The sequence below is a fragment of the Rhinopithecus roxellana genome, chromosome 2, assembly GCF_007565055.1.
Source record: "Rhinopithecus roxellana isolate Shanxi Qingling chromosome 2, ASM756505v1, whole genome shotgun sequence".
NCBI classification, from domain to species: domain Eukaryota; kingdom Metazoa; phylum Chordata; class Mammalia; order Primates; family Cercopithecidae; genus Rhinopithecus; species Rhinopithecus roxellana.
This window is the reverse complement of record NC_044550.1, coordinates 108,354,322-108,368,233: the sequence shown is the minus strand read 5'-3', so window position 1 is coordinate 108,368,233 and position 13,912 is coordinate 108,354,322. Positions and strand designations below refer to the sequence as shown.

General features: G+C 42.6%; 1 protein-coding gene across 3 annotated transcripts in view; it reads right to left on the bottom strand.

Moving 5' to 3' along the window:
• The window catches only part of CCDC110 (coiled-coil domain containing 110), a 27,125-nt gene extending 13,213 nt beyond the window's left edge, over positions 1–13,912 (bottom strand). Inside the window, exons 1-6 of one of the 3 annotated variants that reach the window (XM_010377954.2) lie at positions 13,859–13,912; positions 13,011–13,115; positions 5,147–5,202; positions 4,801–4,866; positions 3,209–3,319; positions 278–2,390 (exon numbers count right to left, since the gene is read on the bottom strand). In XM_010377954.2, the coding sequence (XP_010376256.2) occupies positions 278–2,390; positions 3,209–3,319; positions 4,801–4,866; positions 5,147–5,202; positions 13,011–13,115; positions 13,859–13,868 (2,461 nt within the window). In that variant the 5' untranslated portion in view covers positions 13,869–13,912. The remainder of the gene's footprint in view (positions 1–277; positions 2,391–3,208; positions 3,320–4,800; positions 4,867–5,146; positions 5,203–13,010; positions 13,116–13,858) is intronic. The other 2 variants (XM_010377955.2, XM_010377956.2) reach the window with 2 other exon arrangements.

Here is a 13,912-nt window from a genome sequence, read left to right as displayed (position 1 = left end):
GTACTACTTATACTTTAAAATAATAATTAACTCCCTCTTGTTCACTGCCAAAGTTGCTTTGTACACATACAATGTACCTAATTAATATAAATAAAATTAAATTTTATCTAGAAAAATTTCCTAAATAATTTCACTGTATAATACATTAGATACAAATTTTACACAACAAAATTGTATTCATCTTAAAGTTTCCTCCTTATTTCTGTACTCTGACTAGCGCCCAATAGGCTAAAAGAATCTTAAATACATCTCTACTAATCTACCAGGACTTGCGTACCTTTCAAATCCGAAGCCAAAGGCCTACTCCGAGGACTAGAAGCATCTTCACGAATATAGTTGTCAAAATGGAATTTCTCTCTTCTTGAAATATAAGTTGATTTTGAAGGGTCATCATGCTGACTACAAATTTTATCACTTAAACTTAAATATTCTCGTTGAAGGTTCCGCATCTCAAATTCCAAGGTATCCCTTTCATTTTCTATGCTTCTTACATAATTTTCTAAAAGTATTTTGTCTTCAGTAAGTCTACTGATGCTGTTTTCAAATTTTACATTTTCTTGACTATGTTTCTTTAGTTCTTCTTTTAGAATCTGATTATCTGTTTTGGTTTCCATTACCATTTTTGATAACATTTCACATTCCTTGCCAATTTCCGACAAGCTGTTCTTATAAATACTTGCTTCTGATTTTGCGTTTTTTATTTCTTGCAGAAAATTCTCTTCTGCAGTAGATTGGTAGGTTTGAATATTCTCAATTTCTCTTTCCATAATTTGTCTGGCAGCAGCAGATTCTTGTAATGTTGTTTCAAGGTTGAGTTTTTCATCTTTAATTGTTTCTATTATTTGAAGAAGTGTCTCTTGTTCGGTTTTTGCCAATCTTTCTTTCTCTTTTAGCTGCATTATCTCTAGCTGGTTTTCTTTTAGTTCATTTTCAAGTGAGCTTTTTTCTTTTAGAAGCTGGTCTGTTTTTTTCTCTAATATTTCTTTTTCATCTTGTATCAATAGAATAGTGGTTTTCATTGCTTCCATTTCTATACTCATTCGATTATTTTCATTATTGACAATGGCCATATCACTTTGAGTTTTGTGTTCCTTACTTTTTAGTTGATCTAATGCTTCCATCATTTGTTGCTTCTCTAAAGAAAGTTGTATGTTTTTTTCCTCTAGAGTTTTATTTTGGCCTTGGAGAACATTATATTTACTAATTATTTTTTTAAATTCTTTAAGACACTCTTTGCTGTCTTCTTCTGCTTTACTTAACTTAGACTGAATAGTACTCTTTTCTTCAACCAGGTTCTTAAGTTGCTTTTCATATGTTTCAACTTTCTGTATAAGAGATTGTGTGGTAAAGATAAGAGGTTTCATTTTGGACTTAAGTTTCAGATTTTCATTCTCCAGTTCTGTTACTTTTTTCTGTATCTGCACAGATTCTTTTAGGTAATCCTGTAAGTACTGAATTTTTGCAACACACTGCTCAGTAACGGAGTTCGCTTTGGAAGTTTTCTCATTTTCAAATATTATCGAGCCTTGTTTTACTAAAAATGGTTGTCTTTCTTTGTCCTGCATTTCGTGTTTTGTTTGGTCGAGGAATGACAGTGTGTATCTTGGAACTCTGGAATGGAATTTTAAATCTGTAATATTTTTGCCAGTGATGGGAATTTCTTTATTGTTTTTCTCATTTCTCTTTCCCCTGTGTGTTTCACTCTTGGACAATTTTTTACATTTTCTACAAAAATGTACATGGAATTTTGACACAGTTTCCCTGAAGGGGAGTAATTTGTTTACTAATGCCTCTAATTCTGAGATTCTCTTTGATTTTATATCTTCATTGAAGTTACCGTCCATGTTTTCTTCCTTAATAAAGTTCATTTTTTCCTGGTGAATAGGGGACAGGTCATATTTATCATTACTTTGAACATTTGGATCAGTTTTGAAAGTCTGAAGTTCATTTGCAAGTGCCACTTCCCTACCGTGTGCCTTTTGGAGCTCTCCTTTCATTTGTTTGCTAGAATGGCAAATGTCATCTGAATTTTCACAAAATCCATGCTTGAGAAAAGGCACAGTAATTTTGGATTTATCCAGAATTACCGTATCAGCTTGAGACATCACATTTTGAGGTGCAGTAGGTAGAAAATGATAAAAGTTATTGTAATTCTTCAAGATGTCAGAATTTTCTGAAGGGTGTATAATTATGTCTGAAGATAAATTGTCTGTTGAAGTTCTCAGAGTTAAAGTGTCCTCGAAATGTATCTGGGATGGAACATTTATACTTTGAGAGAGACTGTTGACACTATCACCACTTAATTTTTCTTCCACTGAATGAAATGTCTTGGAATCCTTAAAATGACGACTTTTCTCCAGAGAAAGGTTTTCTTCTTGATTCTCTGTAGGCTGTAACAAGAAGTACACTATAAACGTATTGTCATTTGCCACATGTCCAAGCAGTACAGATAATATTTTGTGGAGGATTTATTTATTTACCCTAGACAAGCATTTTACCCATTTCCACAGCAAAGGAGCATAACAAGTATGATTTATTTTCTCCAACAGTTGTTTTGAGATCTGTAACTCTGGTCTTCACAATTTGCTTAGAACTTGCTCTTATTTTCTTTGGGGTAAGATACATGGGCCAACTCCTCAATTTCAGAAATATAGAAATTTAGCGTCCTTCAAGAGGCCATCATAGGTAGGTGGGGAAGATGAAACCGATAGGTCAAATGGGAGTTTCAGGCAAATGAATGTTTCTAATTCTGAGCTATTTGTTAACCTTAGCTTGCACTCCTTTCAGGTGATTTTAGGACTGTGACTATCCCGGAAGTGTGAATTCGAGTCAGTGTGGACACAGTGATGGTAACTTTGGTTTGGAGCTTTTCTAGGGAATTTACCACGTCACTTAGACCTACGTCAATCCTAAGTGAATAGATTAGCTATAAAAACTGCCTTGTATTTGAATTTACTTGGGAATCTTTCGGGATCTGAACGAAGTCAAATGTCCCTTCCAGATGCTCAGGAGAAATGGGCAAATTGCAGAAGAACAGAGGTAAAAAAACACACATCTTTTAAGGGTTTCAGGACTGGACTTTCCTTATTTTCATCTCTGATGGTCCATTTTTCCTATAACAAAGGGGATCACGTAAAGTGAAAGGAACTGATGGTAGTCACGTTTTGAAGTACCTACATAGAGAAATGATTTCTATAGAATAACATACCAAATTCTTTTCAATGCGCGCACCAAACACCAGATTTTTTTCTGAGCTAAATTGTGGGTTTTCTACTTCAATAATACTTTTGTTCAATATTTCACTGATTTCCGACTGTACCTGTAAAAGTTGAGAAAAATTTGATTTCAGATTTGTAAACTTATGAATGTACAGGAATAATAGACGTTATAATTAAAAGGTGTGTTTAAATTTCCTGCCCATAAAGTCTTTCCCATCGTATAGAATATAAATAAAAGCTACTTAATTTATTGTAATCTTTATCATTAATCTTTAAGAAAATTATGCCTTAATTGTTATAAAGTCAGAAACAATTTAGTAAAACAAAGTTTTATGAACTATATTCAAATGATTTTAGATGTCTGATTTTTACATTGTTGAATAAGAGACCTTTGGAATCTATTCTGTCCCCTTTAGGAGGAGTTATCTTCCCTTCCCATTTCCCTGCAGGTGCTTTTAGTATAAGAACATTGGGATGAAGTTTATACTGGGTCTTTAGTGAATTTGTGGGTGTTACATACCCCCAATATCCATACTCCAGCCCTCTGTTTATACTTCTCCTTATTTCTTCTGGATGAAGTGTGGTTATGGTAGTATTGATTCTGCCTCTGACTCCCAGGAGCACCTGACTGAGCGCTAACCAGTCAGGGAACAGTAGCCACCTGACAGTGATTGGTTCAAGCACTGCTTGTGACCCAGTCGAGATCAATCTGAATCAGGCCAAGAACCTCAGTCTAAACTATTATGAGCAAAGTGTAGCCGGGTGCGGTGACTCACGCCTGTAATCCCAGCATTTTGGGAGGTTGAGGTGGGCAGATCACTTAAGGTCGGGAGTTCAAGACTAGCCTGGCTAATAGGGTGAAACCTGGTCTCTACTAAAAATACAAAAATTAACCAGGCATGGTGGTGGGCACCTGTAATCCCAGCTACTCATGAGGCTGAGGCAGGAAAAGTGCTTGAACCCAGGAGGCAGAGGTCACAGGGAGCCAAGATCATGCCACTGCACTCCAGCCTGGGCGACAAGAGCGAAAACTCCTTCTCAAAGCAAAGTGTACTCTCTTTTCTGACTTGACTTTGGAAGGAAAAAAAACTAGACCTTCTAGCAGATCTTCTACCGCCACAGGGAGTCTGAGAATCCCGTACTGTGGAAAGCAGAGTCAGGATACAGAGTGAGACCTGTTCTGACAACACAAGACCTGATCACGCGGACTCAGCCATCCTGAAGTGGGCTCTCTCCAGGACTTTCATTTACTTGAGCTGTTAAAGTGCATTTTTTCCCTAAGCCAGATTGAATTAGATTTTATGTCACTAACGATGAGGGTCCCTATTTGTAGTCTGTATATGGACTTTAAACATATATTTAAAAAATCAGCGACTGCTGCGTGTTTTGGCTTGCTTCCAAACACAAGTGAAACAGAGAGAAGAATGTAGTTTCCTTAAAAGAAATTTTGAGCCTAGAATATGCTGTGACCTCTATTATTAAATTCTGTGTCAGCTAATCCATTGGCTAGTGACCGTCAGCTTAGAAGATGGGATGATACTTTAAGGTTAGGTATTTCATACATAGATTAAAAGAAACATACCATGCTGACATTCTGCAAAGTCTGCATTCGCAAAGCCTGAAACGATTCCAACTGATGCTGAAGGACCTATGACAAAAGTAAGAAATTGAATATTTTTAGGTAGGTAAACATATTATTGAATTGTTATGATTTCATGTCTCCCAAAGTTGCCTATTACTTGAAAGGATCCCATGAGGGTCAGGTGGTTCACATTGTTAGTCATTTTGCTAACTCTCCAATGTGCTTTCATGGAGATCTTTGTGAGGATAAAGTGGGAGAACCTGCATGCATTTAGGGAGTATTTGTTCTGAAAAAGATCAGCCTTTACCCAGAATTTTGGAGATAATAAAATGAAATAGAGACTCACTTTCAATGCTGATTGTGGTTGGATTTGGTGTTCTGATTCTGCTATGCAGCCATATTCTAAGAAGCAAAATTGAAAAACCATGTGAGCTAATTCTTAAATTTTATTTTGTAATACCTGTAATAGAAAGCGGTCTCCGAACTCTCTTGGATAGTGAGGCAGAGATAATGAGAACTTCTGATATTCACACTGTGCTAGTCCCACAATAAGCTTAAGTGATCATTCTCGCTTGACTTAATATATCCACTTGAGGCTGTAATAGTGTCTTTACTTTTAGAGTACACCATTAATTTGCAACACCACACTTAAAACTCTGAAAAACTCAAATATCAAATATCTTTGTTTCTGGGATATAAATTACATTAAAAAAAAAAAAAAAAACTAATACACCTCATGTTATGGGAGACCCTTGGCAAAGTAGTATATAGATAGGCCTCAGTTTCTATGAAATTTCTATGACACTTTTCCCCTTATGGAAACCAAGTTGGATCAACAGCGTATTTTTTGTCTTTGTCTTAGCACAGTACCCACACGTGGCTTCTCTTGGGAAGGGCAGTTTCACATTCGTGGTCTTTAGATCCCCTCTTGGCCCTGTATGAATGGGCCTGGGCCTGGAACACGTCTTTACCAAGAGGACTCTTTCTAAAGTCCTCACAGCCTGTGCTGGACTTGCTGCCATGTGTGGGGATAGCACTCCCTGCTTCAGACTCAGTGTGTACTCCTTTGTTCTGCTTAAGTATGTGTCATATGATACCTGGCCAACCCCACTACTCTATCTGTCCCCTGCTAGACAGACTGCAGACGGGCCAGGAGGGGCCTCTGGCTATGGGGAACTAACACCCACTACTGAGGCTGATCTTGCTCCGTCTCTTCATCTCTTCGCTCTGTGAGTAAAGTGTTGTTCCATCTGGTGCCTGACTGTTGTGTTTTGCTTGGTGACTCTGATACTGAGACACAGTAGACAGAAGTGTTCCAACTTCTTTTGATAATAGGCAGAATGTCACTTGCTTGATACCTTCCTGAATAGAGTATAGATCTGCAACAGGGGAGACTACACCATGTTTGCAAATTTCCTTACATTCCTCTTCGTCTGCATGTCAGGCTGCTTGCTTTGTCAACTTTTTATTAAAGAGTGTATTAATAAAAGCTTTCAGTGTCCTAAGTAAAATGTGAGCTATGATGGAATGTTCCTTAGGCTGATAATTTCTGCCCTAAGTTTTTAAAGAGGTCAGTGAATCTCCTTTGGATTGGCAGACTGACAGATGTTAGAGAAGCTGCTTGCAAAGTACGGCACCCCTATTGCCCTCTGACCCTCACCACCAAAGGGGCAACGCTGGTTTGGAGCCTGGAGCTGCCTGGCTATTGAAGAACCCAGCCTTCAGTCAGAGGGCGGGGAGGGAGGCCAAGTCTGTCTGGGTCTTGCTTAGCTTTGCCTCTTCTTGGGAATAAAATGGCAGCTAAACTCCTGGTATCCTGAACTGTTCATCTAAAAAATAAGGAACTGAAGGAAGGCCCAGACCAGCATAGGAAGGAAACACGAAGTTTTTCAGACTCTAAAGTAATCTCTTCTAATGAACTTAACCAGAGCAAAGTGCACATCGGAAAGAATATACCACCTAGAATCCCGCCACCCACAACAAACTGCTGTTAGTTTTAGGTGCCATCTTGCAGTCAGCTCTCTACGCACATATGTGGACGAAGTGGAGTCCTTTTATACATCAATGGTATTTTACATAAATAGTACCCATATTTACTTGAATTTAAGAGAATTTTTAAAACTGCAAGTAGTGGAAATTATTTCTAGTATTTAGATTTTTTTTTTTACTACATGAGAGATATTATTTTCTAAGAGATCCCTGTAAACTAATGAAAATTAACATGAATTGAGATTGAAATCTTTATTGTTTCAATGACAAAAAGTTCTATTGTATTTTTTTGACTGACTCCCTGCCAAGAGAGATGAGAAAATTAGCATTCTATTTCCTTCGATGTCTACTTCCCTCTTTTCATATTTGCTAGTTATATGATTTATACACTGTGAAGTTTTATGTTTACATTCTGTTCTGTAACCGTAATTTCCACACAGCTCTTTATTTAAACACAAAGATAGGATATCATTCTCATAAATATTTTCAGCCTTCAATTTTATTCTGAATGATGCAACTGTTCAACATTCTCTCTCCTTCCTATACCTACAGCAATAGCTTCCTTTTTCTGTACAGATTTTCTTTCATTAGGAAGATTTGCAAGTTCAAAGCTAAATATAAGATTCCTTTAGCTAAAATCAAATAAGAAATATAAGACCAAAAGAAATGTACAGACTTAATAAAGGGATATAGTACATCAAAGATTTTAAAGAAAACAATGGGATTTATACATGTTGTCTACATCTATTTTTCATCTTCCACCTCTTCTACCTTTTTTGGCCTCAGCGTGATTGCACTGTTACTAGGCAGCTTAATGAACCCACGGGAGCACAAGATGAGGACACGTCGGAGCAGGAGATGGGGCTAGATTATGCAGGGCCTCCAGGCCAAGCTGAGTGGGTTGGCTTTTCCTTCAAGTAAAATGGGGAACTTTCGAAGGTTTCCATCATGGGAATGATCTCCTCTGACTGAAAAGTTTACAGGTCACTCTGATACATGATAATGGATTATGGGGTGGGAGTGAGAAGGCAATTGCAGGGCTATTGCAATAATCCAAGTGGAGATGAAGATATCTTGGACTGGAATGGTGGTGGGGAAAATGGGGAAAAGTAGGTGGATTCAGAACACATTTTGGAGATGAAGCCAGCAGCGTTGCTGGAGGATTCATTGGGGCCAGGAGAGAGGAATGAAGGATGACTCCTTGGTTTTTGGTGAGAGCAGATGGATGAGTAATGATGTCATTTACTGGGGGAAAACAGTAGAGTAGGAACATACTTTAGGAGAAAAACATTTTTAGATATGTTAAGGCTAGGTTGTCTGTTAAACATCATAGGAGAGATATCCAGTAGCCAGGTGGGTCTACCAGTGTATGGTTCATGGGAGCAGCAATGAACACATCATTCAACATGGGTGGGCTGGGTGCGGTGGCTTACACCTGTAATCCCAGCACTTTGGGAGGCCGAGGCAGGCGGATCATGAGGTCAGGAGATCGAGACCATCCTGGCTAACAAGGTGAAACCCTGTCTCCACTAAAAATACAAAAAATTAGCCTCGCGTGGTTGCACGTGCCTGTAATCCCAGCTACTCAGGAGGCTGAGGCAGGAGAATTGCTTGAACCTGGCAGGTGGAGGTTGCAGTGAGCCGAGACTGTGCCACTGCCCTCCAGCCTGGGCAGCAGGAGCGAAACTCCATCTCAAAACAAACAAACAAACAAACACGGATGTCACTGCTGGCCATGCGGAAGGACATGCATAGAAGCCCGAAGGAAGTGCTTGAGGAGAGAATGGAACGTGGAGATTGGTGGGCATGGAGAATAGGTAGCTCTCTCTAGTTTCACTGTGGAAGGGACGACAGAGCATCCTGGAAGAGATGTGAAGTTGAAGAGGGAATTTTTTTTCTTTTTTTGAGATGGGGTCTCACTCTGTTGCCCAGGCTGGAGTGCAGTGGCGCCATCTTGGCTCACTGCAACCTCCACCTCCAAGGCTCAAGCGATCCTCCCATGTCAGCCTCTGGAGTAGCTGGGACCACGGGTGTGTGCCACCACATCTGGCTAAAGGAATTTGTTTTGTTTGGTTTTGTTTTTTTAACCACAAGACATTCTAACATCCTTGTTTGCTGCTGGAATCACATAGCAGAAAGGGAGAAAAGCAATAATTCTAGACAATGAGGGAGGCTAATTGCAGAAGCTGGGTACTTGAGAATTCCACAGGAGATGAGATCCAAAGGAAATCACTTTTGATTGATCAAGGACAATTCTTCCATTGAAATGGGAGAAGACCTAGAATACGGGTTTCACAAATGTGAAGGGTGAGAATGAAGGAGTTTGGGTCTGAGTGCTTCTACTTTTTTCATAAAGTGTGGGACCATGTTACAAGGGGAGAGGCCAGGGAGAAAGGTGTTAGAGATTTGAGAACAGGAGGAGTGAAATAGCTTTTCTTGCAGAGGGTTTGAAAAAGAATTTGCTGTGGAACTAAAGTAAGTTTTCCCAATAGCATTGAGGACTCATTTTAGATTCATGGCATGACTCAAAAGTTAGTGTTTTTCTCCAGCAATGATTCCGTGCAGGCAGAGAACAGGCAGGGAGTTGGATTCATCTATTTTTAAAAACTTTTAACATAACTTTCTGTTTTTCTTGTGAGTTTCAGAGATGTTGGCTGCTACTTATTCGCAAAGGAAAGGTAATTTAAAAACTCAACAAAACTTAGTCACACAGAATTATGTGATTCTAGAATTGGAAGGGAAATTATCCAAGAACCCAGGAGATAAAACACAATCACACTTCATCATTTATCAAGTCCCTGCTAAAATTACAATATTGGGAGGCATATAAACAAACTGAAAACAGGGTCCCACCCACCAAGATTAGAGTTTATTGGGAATGTAAGGAATAGTACTCATCTTACATTCAACTTAAAATTTCCAGCTGTTTCATATTTGTGTCAAAAGTGAAAAACAAGAGAGTCATCAATGTGATGACTTTTGAGGTAATTTTTATTCTGAGCCTGCAAAAAATATTGTATTCAATGTATACAAAAAGTATCGACTGCATACCTGTAGCAAACAGACCAAGAGGAACAAATACGTCCTGAAAATGCAACAGGATAATGATTCTATATAGGATGTCAGGCTCTCTGCAAGCTTTATAATTCTCAGGTTCTTCTCATTGCAACCTCTGCCTCGCGGGTTCAAGCGATTCTCCTGCCTCAGCTTCCTGAGTAGCTGGGACTATAGGCATGTGCCACCACACCCGGCTAATTTTTGTATTTTTAGTAGAGATGGGGTTTCACCATGTTGGCCAGGCTGGTCTCAAACTCTTGACCTCAGGTGATCCTCCTGCCTCGGCCTCCCGAAATGCTGGGATTACAGGCGTGAGCCACCATGCCTGGCCGCAGGTTCTAATACTGAGTTCTGCTGTGACAATTCAAGTTCATTTCTAGACGTCCCTGTCTTACAAAGCTTTGTGAGGTGTGACACCCTCTGTATGAGGCTTTGTCACAGTCATTATGCAAAGAGCTATGCAGCAGGTTGCCTGCTGCCCAGATGTGAATTCTAGCTTTGCCACACACTTGCAGTGAGGGGTAACTGCAGGCAAGTGTCCAGTTTGTAGGTAAAGTCCTTATTGAGTGCACGGCACATAGTGAATGCTCAAGAGACATGAAGTCATTGCTGCAGAGGCGATATGATGATTATTTGGTAAATTCAAAATTTCTAGTCAAGATGGAGGGAAGAGAAACCTTTTCAAAATTCTCCAGTGCTTCTCAATTTTCTCAGAATAAATCCCAAATTCATACATGGAACTACAAAGCGCGCTCTTGGTTCCTCCCTCCTGCCCTTCCCTATTTGTTCTGCTCCATTTACAAGAGCTGTTCCTCAATCACACCAGCCACACTCCCACCACAGGGTCTTTGCAGTTGCCATTCTCTCTGCCTGCAACGCTCTTTCCCTAGAAATCCGCACAGATTGCTTCTTTACCTCCTTCTGGTCTTGGCTCAGATGTGACCTGCCGAGTGAGGACTTCTCCCACCACCCTGTTTAAAATGACACGCTTCCCACCCACCTCTGCCACTCCAAATATTTCTCCACCCCTTCTCAGCCTTATTTTCTCCATAGAATTTATTCCCCCCTTACACACACACAATAGCCTTTGTCTGTCCGTTCCCTCACTAGAAGGTAAGCTCCCTGTGGGCAGGGAATCTTGCATGTCTTGTTCACTGTTGGATCCCCAGCACCTAGAACAGCGCTTGAAACTTAGCAGATGCTCAAAAGACTATGCTCCACAAACGAATGAATGAATGAATGAAGACTCGGGTAGAACAGGGTGCTGTGAACAATACCCTGGTCATCCTCAAGTTCAAAAGTCTCTCACAAACCCATTCCAGTAAGGGTGAATTAGGTTAACCACTAGTTCTCAAATCATAGAGACCTTAGGAACATTCTATAACTCTTTGTAACCTGGCAGTAGTTATGCATATCAGGTCATTATTTTGTCAGTACTCGGGAATGGATCACTTGGTGACAATGAAGCGTCAACAGGAGAATAGAGAGAAGGGCGCCAGCCATACCTCCTAGTTTTGCCCGTAGTTGCAGGCAGGAGATTCCTGGGTGGCCCCTGACTCAAGATAACTGGTGTTTATTGAGAACCTGTCCTGTGTCAACCCCATACCTGTAACCACTGTGTTCTGACAAGAAAGACTGTAACTCTTAAACAAATACATGTGCTGTTTTGCATGTAACTATTTTCTATAAATGTTGGCATCTTTCTCCAGAACCCTAAGCCTCATTCGTGTTAGAAAACATGTGATCTTGCCAAATTAAGGTACTTCTATTTCCTCTGACCTGACATGCTCTCTTTGAGGTAAATACAGAGCTACCTCAATGTCTCAGCTCTCTGTGAGGATCTTTCTCCTACGTTTAGGGACCCCCTTTGCCTCTCCTGGTTGCCCAGGGAAACCTGCATATCTCATGGGTGGAGGCAGGAGGGTGGAGAGGGAACTGGCCAGTGCCTGTCCTGCTGGCCTCCACTGGGCACCCGGGTGTCTTCTGTCTGCTGAGGTGTGGCTGCTCTAGTCTCTTCTCTCGGGGCCCCGACAAGGCATTTTGTGAAGATGTTGGATGGTGGCGGTGCAGAAATCCTGTCCCAACCTCAGACCTCTTGGGGCTCAGTACTCTGGCATCAGGATTATCCACATCCTGCAGAGGGGCAACTGGGGGTCCAGGTGTGGCACATCAGTCTAGACCCTTCTTCTGCCCTGTGCTCTGTTCCTTCCCCGGCATGTCACCTCACAGCAGGCTCCTCTGAGAGGCGTGTAGTCACCTGGGACTCCATCTTCAATGTCCTCAGATTCCCCTAGCTGGGTACCCCCATCTTATTCATAGTTTATGTGGAGCTTGAAAACTTTAGCTATGTGGTTATTTCAAACATCCTCCCCGTATAATATCCTGTAGTCTATAAATATTTACTGTCAAAAGTAGTTTTCTTTAGAAAAGGTATACACTCCTCCTTGGATATCCACAGGGGATTGGTTCCAGAGCCTCTGTGGATAGCAAAATCTGCAGATGCTCAAGTCCCTAATACAAAATGGGGTAGTATTTGCATAGCTTCTATGCATATCCTGCTGTATACTTTAAATCATCTATTACTTGTAACACCTTATACAATGTAAATGCTATGTAAATGGCTGTTATATTGTCAAAATTTGCATTTAAAAATTGCGGTACTGTTATTTTTAAATTGTTTTTTCCCCCTGAATATCTTCCATCTGTGGTTTGTTGAATCCAAGGATGTGGAACGCCCAGATACCGAGGGCTGACTGCATATCGTTTTAGTGTCCAAAAAACTCAACAATTCTTACTTAGCATTCAGAGAAGCAACGTAGGATAGCGTGGTGGTGACAACAGGCAGTCTGGAGCCGCCCTGCTGAATGCCCGCCCCATTCCATGCTGCTTGTGTGACCTTAGGGAATTAACCTCTCTGTGCCCGTTTCCTCATCTGCAAAATGGGGATCTTGACAGCACCTACTGCGTAAAAGTGTTGTGAGAATTAAAGAGTTGATCCATCACGTGCTTAGATAGAACAGCATTGGCACAAAGCGCGAGTGCCGTGGCGGCTGCTGTCAGTGTCATCACGGCCGTGGGAAGCACGCCAGGTGAGCAGGTGGCGCGGGCCAGTTGCTGCCGCCTGTGTATAGTTAAAGGAGCCTTTTACGGCCTGGCGATTTTACCTGTGCCACTGCAGCCACTTTCCTTCACCCCCTCCGAGGAATTTAGGATCTTGGACGCTGAAAGGAGAACGGAGTCAACTTCATCCTCTTCCTGGGGCTGCTTTTCTGTAACAGAACCGTCCCGGGCTGTTCGGTCGCGGGGCGTGGCGTGGCGCGGCGGCGCTGGAGGTGGGGGCGTGGCAGAGGGCTGGGGCAGGGCGGAGCTGAGGGCGGATGGAGCGGAGAGATTGGGCGGGGCTGGGGGCAGAGGAATGGGGCTGGGCAGAGGGAATGGGGCTGAGATGGGGCTGGGGCGGGGCTGAAGACTGGGGCGGGGCGGAGGGCTGAGATGGGGCGGGGCTGCGGGGAGGCAGAGGAACGGGGCGGGGTCAGGGCCGAAGGCTGGGGCGGGGCGGAAGGATGGGGCGGGGAGGGCGGTGCGGAGATAATTAGGAGGGGCGGGGCTGAAGGCTGGGGCGGGGCGCAGGGATGGGATGGGGCGGAGAGACTGGGCGGGACCTGTAGGCGGCAGAGGAATGGGGCGGGGTCAGGGCTAAAGGGTGGGGCGGGGCGGAGGGATGGCGTCAGGCCGGGCCTGGGGCGGGGCACGGCGCTTTCCGCAAGCGGCCGCCCGAGGGCGCGCTGGGCGGGCAGCAGCGGCAGACAGCGCAGCTAGCCTGTAAGCCACAGCCGGAGGAGGGGGCCGCAGCGGGTGCGCAGTCCTAGGGCCGAGCAGATGTGCGGCAGGTGCAAGAAGGGCGGACCCGGGATGCCCCGGGGCTTCGAGCGGGGAGCCGCCTGCTGAATGCCCTTCTGCTGCCCTCCGTTCCCGCGGCTCCCCTTGGAGCCCAGCCCCGCCCAACTCTTACCTGGGCTCATCGCCGCGGCTCGTCTCTCTCGCAACAGCCGCCGCACGCGTCCGC